This window comes from Harpia harpyja, chromosome 15, assembly GCF_026419915.1.
Source record: "Harpia harpyja isolate bHarHar1 chromosome 15, bHarHar1 primary haplotype, whole genome shotgun sequence".
NCBI classification, from domain to species: domain Eukaryota; kingdom Metazoa; phylum Chordata; class Aves; order Accipitriformes; family Accipitridae; genus Harpia; species Harpia harpyja.
Genome location: NC_068954.1, coordinates 29,495,402 through 29,508,800, shown reverse-complemented (window position 1 = coordinate 29,508,800; position 13,399 = coordinate 29,495,402). Strand labels below are relative to the sequence as shown.

Below are 13,399 nucleotides of genomic sequence, written 5' to 3'. Positions count from 1 at the left end.
TTCCCCGGGGCCGGGCTCGGGCTCCCCCCCCCCCCCCCAACCCCGGTGTCTCCCCCCACCGCGATCCCCGGAGCTGCCCCACAGGGACCCGGTGCCCCCCCCCCCCCCCAACCGGGATACGGCACCGAGCGGGCTGAACCCCGTTGCCCCGGGCTGGGACCGGCGGGGCCCGCACGGGCTCGGTGGGTGTCCTGTCCTCCCCCCCCCCCCCGCAGCCGCCGAGGTCTTGTGCGAAGGACCGAAATAAGGGAGTGAGCCCCAAAGGCGGGGGCCCCCATGGGCAGCAGGACCGGAGGTTTGGGAGCAGAGGGGTCACCCCCTCCCTGGGAGGGTGTTCGTCACCCCAAGGCAGCCCTGAACCCCCCCCGGGACAGCACCGGCTGCTCCATCCTTCAGCTCTTCCACCCCCCTCACCACACAACACGGGGACACAGGGCACCCACCTCCATCGCTTTATTGTGGGGGTTACCCGCAGGATGGAAACCTCCTCCCCGCACTGAAAACATTACAGGGCTCACAGACCACCCCTGGCCTCGGACCCCCCCCCCCCCTCGGGGGGGGGGCAACATGAAACACAGACCATTCCCCACGGCAAAGGACCCCAAAACCCCGGTGAGCGTGGAGAGTGGCTCCGTCCTTTCCCCGAGTCCCCCTGTGGCTTCTCCCCTGGCCAGCCTGGTAGCTGCAGGGCTCCCCACCACGAGGGCAGGCAGAGCAGGGGGAAAGAGGGTCTGGGGTCCCCACTCCGGGGTTTCAGCCCCCACTGCTCCAGGAATCACCCCGGCAGAGGAGCTGGAGCTGCGGTTCAGCCCCGTGCTGGGCGAGGACGCCGGCGCCTGCAGGTTTCCACACGCGTCCCACCAACGGGCTCCGCCGTGACTCGGCGCGAGCGAGGATTCACAAGGGAGCATAGAGATGCCGCGTGCAGCCAGTCTCAGCTCACGGACCCCAATTCCAGGCTCCCGTTGGCGGCTGCTCCACGGGTCTGGGTGGAGGTGGCGGCTTCCTCCGGCCGTCTGTCTTCCCTGGGCCCCAGCCGGAATGCTCCCAGCGGCAGGTGACTCTGTCGGGGACAGAAAAGGGATGGTGGGCTGGCTGCAGCAGGACTTGCCCAGGCAGAGGCGAGGGCAAGCCCAGGCTGTTGTCGCTCCCACACGAATTGGTCGTTCCACAGGGATGGGAGCGCCAACAGACTGGGAGACGTTTCCTCTGGGCTCCTGCTTGAAACCAACAGCTACGGCAAACCGGTGGTCTTCATTCAGGGCCTGGGGGGGGGGTGCTCCAGGGTTGAGGTCCCCCCACCCCAACACTTGGCTCCCACCAGGGGAGAGGCACTGCAGGGACTCCTCGACTGCAGGGACAGTGTTGGAGGAGTGACAGGGGATGCAGGGTGGGACGTCTGAGGACATCTCCAAAGATGACGCCCTGCGGGCACATCCAGAGCAAGCCACAGGCTCCGGGCAGGACACAAGAGGAGCAAATTGCAAGTGAAAAATGAGACTCAAAAGAAGGAAAAAGCAGAAGCCCTTTGCCCAGAAGATGACAGCTCCCCTTAAAATCCCCAGATGGGAGAAAATGGGCTTCCCACAGCGGGTAGTCCCCAGCCTGTGAGACATCTCCGCCACGTCCCAGACGGCTCCTGCGACACCCGTCCCACACACAGGAAGAGGGTGGCACCGAGCCACCCACGGAGAAGAGGCGACCGCTCGTCCTCCACCAGTCCCCCCGGGGACAGGCTCTGGCTGCCACCCCCTCAACACTTCTAACATCATCCAGACCGTGGGTGTAGCACTGGTCCGAACTCCGCTGCATGGGAGAGCAACCACCCAGGGCCTGGCTGCGTGTCTGGAGGGCAAACAGGGACTTCTCCCCTCCCCCGGGAAGACACATCTTCCAGAGCCCTGAGGGCTGTGGTTCACCCGGAGCAAGAGCTGTGCTACTGCTGGAAGCCCCTGGTGCTCTCCCAGTTGTACCTGCGCAGGCAGCTTGGCCAGAGGCTCGGTGGCCGGGGAGAAGGTGTGAGCAGAGGAGCTCCCTCTGTCCGTGAGCACCATCTGCAGAGGGAGACCTGGATGGGAAGGCTCCTCCAGGGCCAGTATGTCTATGGAGGCCTCGGCAATGTCTCTAAGGGACTGATCGAGGGCCACAGAAGGATCAAAGAGCAGAGGGGACGGAGGACACTGCATGCCATCGCCCACCACGTCCAGGTCCTAGGAGAGAAAACATTGGGAGCGGCTCATCAGCAGGAGGAGTCCCAAGGAGCCCTGTGGGAGACAGGAGCAGGAGTCCTCGCAGCCCTTCTCTGCTACCCTCTTGAGCAGAGGGGCAGGAGTGGGCAGGCTGCTTCACTGCTTTCTGGGCACGGAAGGCAGAGCAGCAGGCACCATGCCACCAGGACCTCCAGCCTCAGGAGCCAGAAAGACAACTACAGGAGCCTCCTCCTCCAGAAATGGCATGATTCAGGCTGGCAGTGCTGCACTCCCTCTGAAAACAAGGTGTGGGGCACAAGGTCCGGAGCCGAGTGTGATGTGCTGCCCCAGAAGCACCCCCGCAGCAGCCAGGAGGGTCCGATCCTGCCTTCCTGAGGACACCCGGAGCAGTCACCCCTCTCCCAGGATTTCACAAAACCCTCTTTGCTTGCCCTGACAACATACTGGGAGTGGACGGTCTCTGGCTTACTCCTCCATCCGCCCTGTTCGCTGCCGTCTGCTGCGTGCGTGGATAACCCTGCTGACGCGAGAGGCTGGGATTTCTGCAAGGCTATTGTTAGAGGACTGGATTTGTTTTGGCTTTGGAGGGCGTTTGACATCAAGGCGAGATGCCTGCAACTCATGAGTGGCACTCTACCAGCCTAGCGTGACGTGAGATAAAACACAGATGCCCTACACAGCCGTACGCTGCCACAGCTCCCAATCCCTCCAAGCTGAGGACAGGGCTCTCGGGGAGTCTGCAGTTCCCATCCATGCACGGCTCGGGGTACAGGGCAGGAGCAAGGCACCTGGGTTCCTGCCTGAAGCACCTGAAACCCCATGTGGAGTGGGGGACCCTCTCAAAGGACAGGCTGGGGGAGAAACAGTTATGTTTTTCACTTCTGACCTGAAAAAAAATCACCTCCCACAAAGGCTGTTTTCACAGAGAGCGGTGTGCCGGCTCTGTCCCGGAGGAAGGCTGGGATCTGGTCCAGTGCCCACCGAAGGCAGAGAGAGTGTTCCCTGGACCCCGGGGGTGCTGGGCCCAGCCTGACCCCAGAGCAGCAGCAGTTGCTCTCCTGCGTTAACACTGTGGCTGCTGCCATGCCCTGGACTCCACAGCTGCTGGCAATCCCTCCTCCATCAGCAAACTCTGAAGTGGTTATGAGATTTGCCTCCTGATAGCAGCGCTCAAGAATCTTGGGGACACCCAAATACTAAAGCAAGTGACACCTCATTCAGAGGACCAGCTCCAAATGACCATGGTATTTTTTTGATTAAACAAATTTCAGAGGATTTTAAGCATGTAGGCTTAACATACATGCAGGACATCAGAATAATCTGGGGATTAAAATCCTCATGGATTCCTCACGGGAGAGAAGAGGGAAAAAAAAAAATCCGCTTTTTAAAAAGCCCCTAAATACGGATTTAAATGAGAGCACAGCCCTTCTGAAGGAGCAGTAACCAGCCCTACAGAAACAAACATCTCCCAAACCTTTCATGTTCCTGTGTGTTTTTCAAAAGACTCTCCTTCCCCAAGCCAACAAGAATGAAAATAATTCTACATTATCTGTGCTGGGGAGGCAGTGCTTTACATGACATCCACCCATGTTCCACTTGGGGAGCTGCGGGTCTGCTGCACTGCAGCCCGCTCCCCAAGTACTTCAGCGTGACTTCATGGCATATAATAAAAACAGAAACATTTGGGGAAGCTTTTCTGCAGGGCACCTTCCTTGCACACCACGGCGTAAAGCACACTGCGCAACTTACATCGCTGAACTCCAGGGGCAAGCTCTCCGTGGGCTGGAGCTCAGCAGCACTCAAGTACAGATCTGTGGGGGCAGCTTCCAGCTCCTCAGGGACAGCCAGCACCTGCTCGGGTACGTACATCTGCGGAGGCAAACGGAGATGGAGCGGGCAGCACGGATCCTCCGAGAGGCTCACGGGCACTGGCTTGTTGCAGGGCACTTCCTCGGAGCCTTGACACGGTTTGAACAGAGTCTGATTAGCGTCCTGACAGATGTCTGGGAAGATGCGGTCAAGGGAAACCCGCATGGCAGACAAGCTACAGACAGACACGCATCCAGAGGCATAAATGCTCCCCACACACCCAGCCACCCTCCAGCAAACGGTGTTAAAAACCCCATATGTTTCTCCAAGGTCAGGAGTCCAGACTGCAGAGTTGCATCCTGACTGCCCAGCGACGTGGGCCAATGTTACTTGCACGATGGAAAACAGGGACAACAGCAACAGCTTCCCAGTGGGGGCTGGGAGATGTAGTTGGATCCCTTTAAAGCACTCGCAGATCCTCAGATGGAAGATATTACAAATGCACAGGCTTACTTTTATTTGCAGACATCCATTTAAGAGGCATCTGCACAAGCCTTAACATCTAACACACAGCAGAGATACGAGCACACACAATGCTTTTTCCACAGCCAGGAGTTTAGTTCCGGTATTTCTATCTTCCCAGTGCATTTTCCTTCCCAATGGAAAACCTATTCCTGCCAGAGGTGTAAATGGGATTTCCTGCCTTTAATCACAAACAGAAACCCTGCTCTCCAATTGCATCGCACTTGCAGAGCAATCCACCAGCAGAGACTAGCTACAGACCAAATCCCATCCTCGTCCAAGAGCCCTGCGAAACTACAGACGGACCCACCACTGAGGCTGCACGAGGGTCTTCATAAACAACGTTTTTCTGACAGTCATGAAGTTTCTACTTACTGCTGCAAGGAACAGCAGAGATTGTGTCACCAAGTGAGCAGTGAGGCACAATCTCCATGCAAGTGACAATCTGGAGTTGGGGCCAAAGCAGATTTCAGGTGTGGATCATGTCTTTCACGTCAGATACCTCAATATCAAACCCACCCAAGTAACTGCCCAGCCGTTCTCGATGTTTGTGGAGTTCACACCACGGTTTCCTCTTCACACAGCGCAGCACGTAAGGGAGAGGAAAAAAGCCCCGGAACTTCCAAACCGATGTGGACTGGCAAAAGGTGCCAATTTTAACCCAGTTTCTTAAGCTGTCTAGGTTTCAGATTTATCCTTTCCTCCTCTCCTCCCTGCACTAAGGCAGCTGTGAAGGCACCGATACAATTTCCCAGCAGGCTGCGGAGAGCCCATAATCTGTGCTAGCAGCAACGGTACAGAGCCCAGCCCAGAGGAGCCAGATCTCTCAGACACCCGAGGGCAGATGTGGTGAGGAAAGCGTCTCTGTATGAACAGCAGGGTGGGGAAGCCAGATTTTAATCTCTCTGAATGACTCCCAGATCAAGCACTGACTTTATTGGTAGCCAAAAAGCATGGATTGCCAAGATGACAAAATCACACGCTCCACCTGGAGTCCAACAGCCCAGCTGGGTTCGGCCCCTTTAATGCATTGTCACAAACAATCCAGCTCCTGAAAAGCAAACAAAGCCCAAGAGCCTCCCAACAATGCACAAAGCAGAGCAGACTGCAGATGTTATCGGCTCAGCAGGGCTAACCAAAGTAAAATCTTGTTTGTGTCAGTGAAAGTCAGCTGACAGCTCAGACATAAGGAAATCAAACCTCGCTTTTTCCACTCCCTTCTCGGCCTGCCCTGCTCAAAGCGAGCCAGCTGCAAACAGCAACTTGCTCAAACCGTTTTAAAGGTATCTACCCTGTCTTTATTTTGAAGTATATGGTCACTAGAGAGAAACAAAGGCAGCTTCCTACTCCCTGCGCATAGCTGGAGTTGAGTCTGCCAACTTCAGTAACAAAACAAAAAGCTCAAAACAAAATGAAGAGCTCATCCTCCCCCTGGCTGCCAGCTCCGCTCTGGGACCCAGCACCGGAGCTTCTCCTGACTCACACCAGCAACAGCTGCTAACACAGCTCCGACACAATCCAAACCTGCTCCTGGACACATCCACCCAATCCCGCTTAGACAAGAGCTGCGCAGATGAACCCAGGGCAATGCTCTGTTTGCGGATCCCATGTTGGGGCAGTGATCCCTGAGCTGGGGGGATCCCAGTGGAAATTTCAGTGCTGGCTCTCAAAGAGCCAAGGCTGTTTTGGGAAATCAAACAGCTCAAGGCTGTTCACACACACGTGCGAACCTTTCAAGGGATCAAAGGAGACTGAGCTGGTCCATGGCAGCCCCAAACAGGCTAGGAACTACTTCCTCATTCAGATCCTCCCCAAAAAATCACTGAGCACACACTTCAGCAGTCAGATACCCCTTCCTACAGACATCCCTCACAGCAGGACTCATACCAAGAGCTCACAGACCCTGCTCAGGTTGGCTGTTGGCACTCAGCACCGGTAGCCAAGCAGAGAGCAGACTTGCTTCTACCCTCCCTCAATACGGCCAGAAATTAGCTCATGCCTCCCTCAGATTTCGTGAGGTTCCCGTCACTTCCAAGTGACCTGGCCACCCCGTTCGGATGCTCTGGATCGGCCAACATACTGCAGGAAGGCTGCAGCGGGACCTGCCTGGGCACAGCTGAGGGCAAGCCCAGCCTTTTGTCACTCCCACACGAATTGGTCGTTCCACGGGGACGGGAGCGCCAGCAGACCGGGAGACGTTTCCTCTGGGCTCCTGCTTGAAACCAACGGCTACAGCAAACCGATGGCCTTGATTTAGGGCCAAAGAGAAAAAAGGAGGATCAGACACACTTCAAACTGCCAGCAAACAGTCAGGAGCGCAGCCCAAGGCAGCACAGGCAGATCAAAGGATACGCGTAAGGCAGTGCCTGGTCATCGGGAGGGACTGGTTCGAGCATCGGACATCGTCGACAAAGGCCAAGCACCTCTGGCTGGAGCGGGTGGTGTGCGCCTGCAAGTCCAAGAGAAGAGCTCAGAGCTGCACCAGAGTTGTCCGGCTCTGTTCCACAGAAACCCCCTCGGCTATACAACACTTGCATCCTGCTTTCAAAACATGCCAAGACCAAACTCTCAGTTCCACTCCAGCAGAGCCTAGCTCCTCATTACATCTTTCTCATTCAAGCTTTTATTAAACAGAGCTGAGATAATAAGGCACGACTCGATTTCAATAGGAAGAACTTCACCTCAGAAGTATGTCTCACAGAATGAGGTCTCTCAGACCTACCTTCCAACTTTCAGAAGTCAGTTAATGGAATGCTTTGAATTTTAAGTTATAAAGAAATGGCTGCACGTAGCTTCAAATTTAGGATCACATGTGATGCAAGGCGCCTGCCTTTTGGTCCCCATAGGTCTAGGAGGGGTCTGGGTTTCACCACCATAAGGAGTTTTTTTCCACACATTTTTCAGTCATGAAATTCAGGCCACCTCATACTGAGCCTTCCCTTTCAAAAAAGAAAATTCTCCAACCCCATGCTTGAACTTCTGCAGTTTTGATGCCCATTTAAAGTGACCCTAGGAACCACCAATGTTTCAGCCAACGTATGGATACTGAGGGTGCTGGCTGGGACCAGACCTCTATGTCCTTGCAGAAAGGGTGTTACAAGGAGCAATCCAGCAGGGCCAGAGCAGAGCCGGCCTGGGATCACTTCCAGGAAGGGACGAGAGGAGAAACCCAGCTTCCAAGCGAGGCTATAACTCCAGCCGGACCCAGTCCCCGAGCTGCTGACGCACCTGCTGGGCAGCGCCATCGGTCGCCAGCATCCTGCGCTCCTTCAGCTGCCGGTGGAGCAGGGCCTCCACGCCGTAGCGCTGCCGGTAGCGGCGCAGGCACTTCAGGCGCTTCAGGTTCTCACGCTCCTTGGCCATCAGCCCCTCCGGGCCTGTCAGAAGGCTGCTGCCTGCAGGGAGTGAGGGAGGGGTCAGAAAATACCACCCCACCTGCCATGTCCTTCCAATTTTTTTGGTACCGAGAGCCAGAATCAGCTGTCGAGAGCTCCAACAGCTGACTAATGACACAGATGTCAACGCACAGACTGAACGAGCAGTGAGAGTTGCATGTATAAACAGGAAGCACATCTTTGAGTTACACAAGAAGATGACAAAGCAGATTCCATCCCGAAATTTATCCCAACTTCTCTGTGCACATGAGGAGCACTTGGGCCAACAGAGTATTTTAAAAACGTCTTTTAAAATAATTTGGCCACTCAAAAGTCTATTGTGATTTCTGCAGGCAGCCAGCATAGGAGTTTGTCAAATTTCAGCTTGCTCCTGTCCACGTTCTGGAAGCTTCCTGTAAGCACTCCCAGCTATAATTACAGGTCAACGCTGGGGATCTGCTTTTCTATTACTGGTTTGCTAAAAAGAGTTTTACAAAATTGTTATGTACCAAACTTTCAGTTATTTTTACTTGGGACCGAGCTGCATTATGCCATTTTCCAGGATGAGCTATTATAAGACTATGCTAGAGAAAGCATTCTTTGCACTGCAATACTTGCAACCAGTTATACAACCCGGTTCTGCCTCTGCTAAACTACGAACTCCTGCCTCCAAGAGCATGTTCTGTACAGGGAGAATTCCAACCAAGGCAGAAGAGCTTTTGCAAAGGAAAGTTGCATCTGTGCTAAGGAGGGATATGCCATTACAGCAGTACCGGTGTAACTACTGAAACAAACTTCTGCTGATACAGACAGGACCTTACAGATGAATAAATTTTTTGTTTATAAAACCAAAAACAGGAAATCCCATACAAAAAAAGAACTTTTGTCTCAGAATTAACTTTGTAGTCTCATTTCCTGACAACACTGCAAACTTTGAAGAGCAAAGAAATCCGGCAACCTTTCTAACCCAAACGATACCAATCTCTGGGCATGAGGCCAGACACAGAAATACCTTCGCTAACTGAGTTTCAGGCCTACAGTAATTTTCACCCTTACTGAGACAGCACTGCTTTGAAATCTGCTTCTACAAAGGCAAAACCCACGTTTTTGGTTTTTTTAATGTAGAGTTCTGCATGTGCTTTAGAAAAGCACTGTGCCCTCAGCCAGAGGAATACAGATCAGTGACTACCTGTACCAGTACTTGCCTATGGCTTCATGCTCTCCCTTGCGGCTGTGCAGGTATCGGCGCTTCTTCTCCTTCAGAAGGTGCTGGAGCCGTTTGAACTGGTCAATATAGAGAGACTGCAGGCGAATCAGCTTCTCTCGCATGATCAAAGCCACCTCCTCAGCTGTGTATACACCAGCATGCCTGAAAAACACCCACCCAAACAGGGTGAAGTTTGTAAGGGTCCCTCGGGGCTGTTCTCCTGACCAAATGACACAGACCTTATCAGAAACATGGGCTGAGCAGGGCTAGATTATACAGATCAATGAGTATGAGCAGAAACACCGAATTTATGGGTTTTTTTTAAGTTAAGAGATCACCCAGGGACTGCTGCTGAATGGACCACTCCACACTGAAAGAGGATGACCACCAGATACTTCCCAGAAGAACCATCAGGTCCAAGACTTGCGAGCATTCATGCCTAACAACTCACCAAGGCACAAAGTCCAACTGCAACACCATTATCATCACTTCTTTAACATAACCGCCATCTCCTCTGATACAACACTGAGCTCAGAACACTCTGCACGCTGCACATGTGTAAGCAGCCGACAGCCACCAGCACCCAGCTTACTTCAAGGGATCCTCCTGGTCACTATCGATGCTGTCAGCCTCGCTGTCTGGGTCCCCTCGCCACGTCTGGTCCACGGTGATAGGGTCCTGCTCACCATCACTCCAGCTGTCCTCATCTGAAAAGACAAGTCACCCTCAGTGGTAGGACACTGTCCTACATCCTAGCACAGGACAGCTCAGCTCCACAGCTGCACAGAGGTGAACTTGCTCTGCCTCTTTCCAAGAGAGACTTCTCCCCAGCACAGTGTGAGCAAGGGACACGGAACAACAGGAAACCCACCAGCTCAGCACGGCCAAAGTACACAGCTCCTGCGGAGTGACACTCCTGCCTACCCAGGAACCATGAACTGCCGGCTGGCCCCAACGAGTGACCCTGCAAGACGGGAAGCTCAGCACTGAGCCAGCGTTTGACAGGCACCGCTAGAGACTAACCCAGCAAAGGGGGAAGCTAGCTAACATTTCTACTGTGCGAGTGCAAGGGAAGAAAACCGTCAGGGTTTTGGTCTGGCAGTGTGACTTGACTACAGTCAGTAGCAGGCAAGACATGCCAGGGTTTGCAGAACACAATCTTTTACTCACAGACCCCTGGGATTCTTGACATTTCCACACAAAACTGAGAAATCCAGATCCTCTCTCACCAGTTTTTGCTTTCAATTCTTACCTAGGATCCGACTGGCTTCGCTGCGGCTGCTCTCTGCAGTCTGAGAGCCCAGCTCTGTTTTGGCATAAGAGCTAAGCTGGCAAAGGAGAGTCTCGCTTACAGGCCCAGGACTGGACTTCTTCATCTGAGCTTGGAGTGCCAGAGCGTTCCTACGGGCATGCTCCGCACAGAACGACGCACTGCAGGAATAAACCACAAGCTCGTTACGACTCCAAGCCCTCAGCCGGCAAAACAAACAAGCGATACAGCGAGAAACACTCCCTGGCACCTGGAAAGCATATCCCCTCCACAGCTCTCTCACAGAGAGAGCCGCTGGCTGCAGGTACAGCTCGGAAATGCCAGAGAGCCCCAGGTGGCTCGCAGACCACACACCACTGCTGAAATGCCACCTCTGGCACTGGAGTTGGCAGCCACATGGCACAGCAGCAGGGAGAGAAAAGAGCTTTTTACATAAAGCCACTGAGGTGAGCTCTTCTGCTTCCAAATATTCACACTAGACTCTCAGTTTCCACGCAGAGCACGCTGGCTCACATCAGATGGATCCTTTTTATCGCAGAGGAGCCAAGGGCAGAATGAAGACTACCAGTGTCCACATCCCCGTAACCTCTGAGAATGAAATGCAGGTCAATGCTCCTGTAAGGGAAACTGTGCTCTGCTGATGTGCTTACTGAATGTCAGTAACTGTTCTAGGTCCTTCCATCCATAGCAGTCAAGACATTTTATATGCATCAGAGAACAAGAAGCACAACCAGGTCATCAAGTCCACATAATACAGGACCAGAATATCTGTGCTGAGGATCATCCCTAAGTACAGACAGCGGCAAGTTAAATTTCCTGGGCTGAGCAGAGGTATGGCACCGCGTGGGCGCACATACAGCTCTTACAAAGGACCTGGATCACTGCAGCCACCTTCTGATGGCAGAAGGCAGCAGCCCAACAGTCCTGCAGGACCAAGATGACTCCGTGCAGTGTCCAGCACTCACAAAGTCTTTTTCTAGCTTAAAAACGCTTCAGAAAGAGAGCGCCACGTGTCTGAGTTAACGTAAATGCAGCAGCTGAATCAGGAGAAGGACCTTCTCCTGCCCGTTTTAATTCTATATGGTAAAGAACTGGAGAACCAGGAGACAGAGGTACTCACCCATCTTTCTTCTCTGGTTTGGGCGCAGCGTTGGGACACCGCTTTCCATTCTTTGTTGAAACATAACTGCACTGCTTGAAAGGGGCACTCCTGTCTTCAAGAATGTGCTTAATACAAAACTCCTGCCCCTCCAGCCGCGGCTGGGAGCACTGGCGGTGGGTGAAGGCACATGACAGAGGCTCCTGTGGCCGCGGCACAGGAGTGAGGCGTCCTCGGCTTGATGGCAAAACATGGATCCGAATTCTGTTCATGCCAACACCTGCTCGAGAGATGCAGACCAGTTAAAAGAATGAAACAAACTACTGATAAAAAGAAAGAGCAGCAGCATCTGCTAACACCTGCTAATGCATCTGAATAAAACTCTTTGACTCCCTTGAGCAGGCAAAAGATGAAGCTGCTCCTATAGAATCAGTTTCTTCCAACGCCTAAGGAAACTTTTAGCTTTGCAGCAACCCCATTTCTGCACAGAATGAAATACATCTCACTCACCTGAGCTACCAAGCAGCAACATCCATGCCAAGGTGCGGGCACAAGCGCTGCTGCCTGGCAGCACTGTGGCCAGGGGGTGGATATATGTCCCAGAGATACCCCTCCACCCCCATCGCCCCAGTGCAGGACCCTTTCCTCCCAGCGCACGAATCCCACAGCTCCATACCCTCCCAGGGTACAATGCTCCCTTCCATACACAGCCCACCAATCCCATAATGCCCAATACAAACCCCATCCCTTCACAGCATCATCTGTCCCCCCCCAACCCACAACCTCTTCCTCAGCAGGGACGATCTCCCAACCCTCCCGCCCCCCCCCGCCATGCTTCCCACAGACGCAGTGCTCACCCCCAGCCCTGCACCCCCCCTCCCCGTGCGCAGCTCACCAACTCCACAGCGCCCAGTACAGGATCCCTCCTGCCCAGTGCGGCACCAGTGCAGGATCGCCTCCTCCCAGTACCCCCCCCCACCGTGGCTCCTTCTCCCGGTGCCCATCCCTGCTCCCGCTGCAGCCCCTCTCCCCCCCCACGCACGTGCTCGGCCACCCGCCCCGCGCCCAGATCCCACGCATGCGCAGTCGCGCCGCCCGGCTGCGCCGGTGCCGCCATTTTGTCCGCGGGCAGCGGGCGTGAGGGGCGCTCCCGAAAGGAGTCCAGGCAGCGCTGCCGGAGCGGTGGGCGCATGGAATGCCGGCCCCCCGGTCGGTGCGGGGTGGAGGAGCCCCGGGACAGCGCGCAGGTGTCGCGGCGACGGGCTGCGCAGACCCCGCCGAGGGCAGGCGGCGCAGCCGCCATCTTACCTCGCTGCCGCCCCGGCCTCCTTGCTGCCTCGCCGCCCGCCCGCCCAGCTACCTCATTGGCCCGCCCGCCCGCCAGTCCGCGGCGGGCGCGGGGGCGGTACCGCACGCGGTTGGCCGAGCCCGCCGTCATTTCGCAGGGACCGGCCACGCCCCCCAGGAGTCACGTGAGGGCGCGGCGGCGGGAAGCCGACACGCGGGCGCGGCGGGACCGGAGGCGCCTGCGCGTTTGCGAGCCCCGAGCGAGGGAGCCGGGTTGTGCTGTGGCTCCGGGAAGGCAGAAGCTCCCGGTAGCCCCGGGGACACCGGCTTGGTCCCAGGGCACCAGCCAGGGGACAAGAGCAACCCGCCCGGGCTCTACCCGGTCCCCTCTCGGTTTCCCGGGACAGCAGAAGACCGACGTTGCTCCCCACTGATTAACGGAGAGGGCAGAACAAGCGACTCACTGCAAAGCCCAACAACCCGGGAGCAGCCAGCCTCCAAAAAAGGCTCCAAAAGCAGTGGGGGGGGAAGCAAGGGATGGGCCGTTGCCAGGGGTCTGAAACCTAAAAACCATACCCAAAACCGCAGGGGGTGGGTTACCGGCGGCAGAGGCGCTGGTGA

The 13,399-nt window shown here is 55.4% G+C and overlaps 1 protein-coding gene and 2 non-coding genes across 6 annotated transcripts; all 3 read right to left on the bottom strand.

The window, feature by feature from the left end:
- Positions 1-438: 438 nt before the first annotated feature.
- KANSL2 (KAT8 regulatory NSL complex subunit 2) lies at positions 439-12,917 on the bottom strand. Of its 4 annotated transcripts, none has more exons than XM_052809965.1 (10): positions 12,800-12,917; positions 11,513-11,771; positions 10,375-10,553; positions 9,715-9,829; positions 9,117-9,284; positions 7,770-7,932; positions 6,894-6,990; positions 3,960-4,213; positions 1,974-2,210; positions 439-1,063 (listed from the first exon to the last, which is right to left on the bottom strand). In XM_052809965.1, the coding sequence occupies exons 2-10, from the start codon at positions 11,761-11,763 to the stop codon at positions 935-937; spliced, it is 1,593 nt and encodes a 530-aa protein (XP_052665925.1). In that variant the 5' UTR covers positions 11,764-11,771; positions 12,800-12,917; the 3' UTR covers positions 439-934. The 4 variants fall into 4 exon arrangements, with proteins under 4 accessions (XP_052665925.1, XP_052665924.1, XP_052665926.1 ...); XM_052809964.1 differs by having other exon boundaries at positions 11,513-11,774; positions 12,800-12,832; XM_052809966.1 differs by lacking the exon at positions 12,800-12,917 and adding an exon at positions 12,387-12,539.
- Positions 1,140-1,268, bottom strand: LOC128152267 (small nucleolar RNA SNORA2/SNORA34 family). Its single transcript, XR_008238581.1, has one exon. It is a non-coding gene; the product is annotated as a small nucleolar RNA SNORA2/SNORA34 family (small nucleolar RNA).
- On the bottom strand, positions 6,676-6,804 carry LOC128152268 (small nucleolar RNA SNORA2/SNORA34 family). The gene has a single exon (XR_008238582.1). It is a non-coding gene; the product is annotated as a small nucleolar RNA SNORA2/SNORA34 family (small nucleolar RNA).
- Positions 12,918-13,399: the final 482 nt, after the last annotated feature.

Excerpts from the sequence above, each read along its gene's own strand:
- KANSL2 (XM_052809962.1), bottom strand. The coding sequence starts at position 12,215 with ATGGGATTGGTGGGCTGTGTATGGAAGGGAGCATTGTACCCTGGGAGG. Across the intron at positions 9,830-10,374 it reads CGAAGCCAGTCGGATCCTAG|ATGAGGACAGCTGGAGTGAT; the intron begins GTAAGAATTGAA and ends TTGTCTTTTCAG. Across the intron at positions 6,991-7,769 it reads CCGATGGCGCTGCCCAGCAG|GCGCACACCACCCGCTCCAG; the intron begins GTGCGTCAGCAG and ends TTGGACTTGCAG.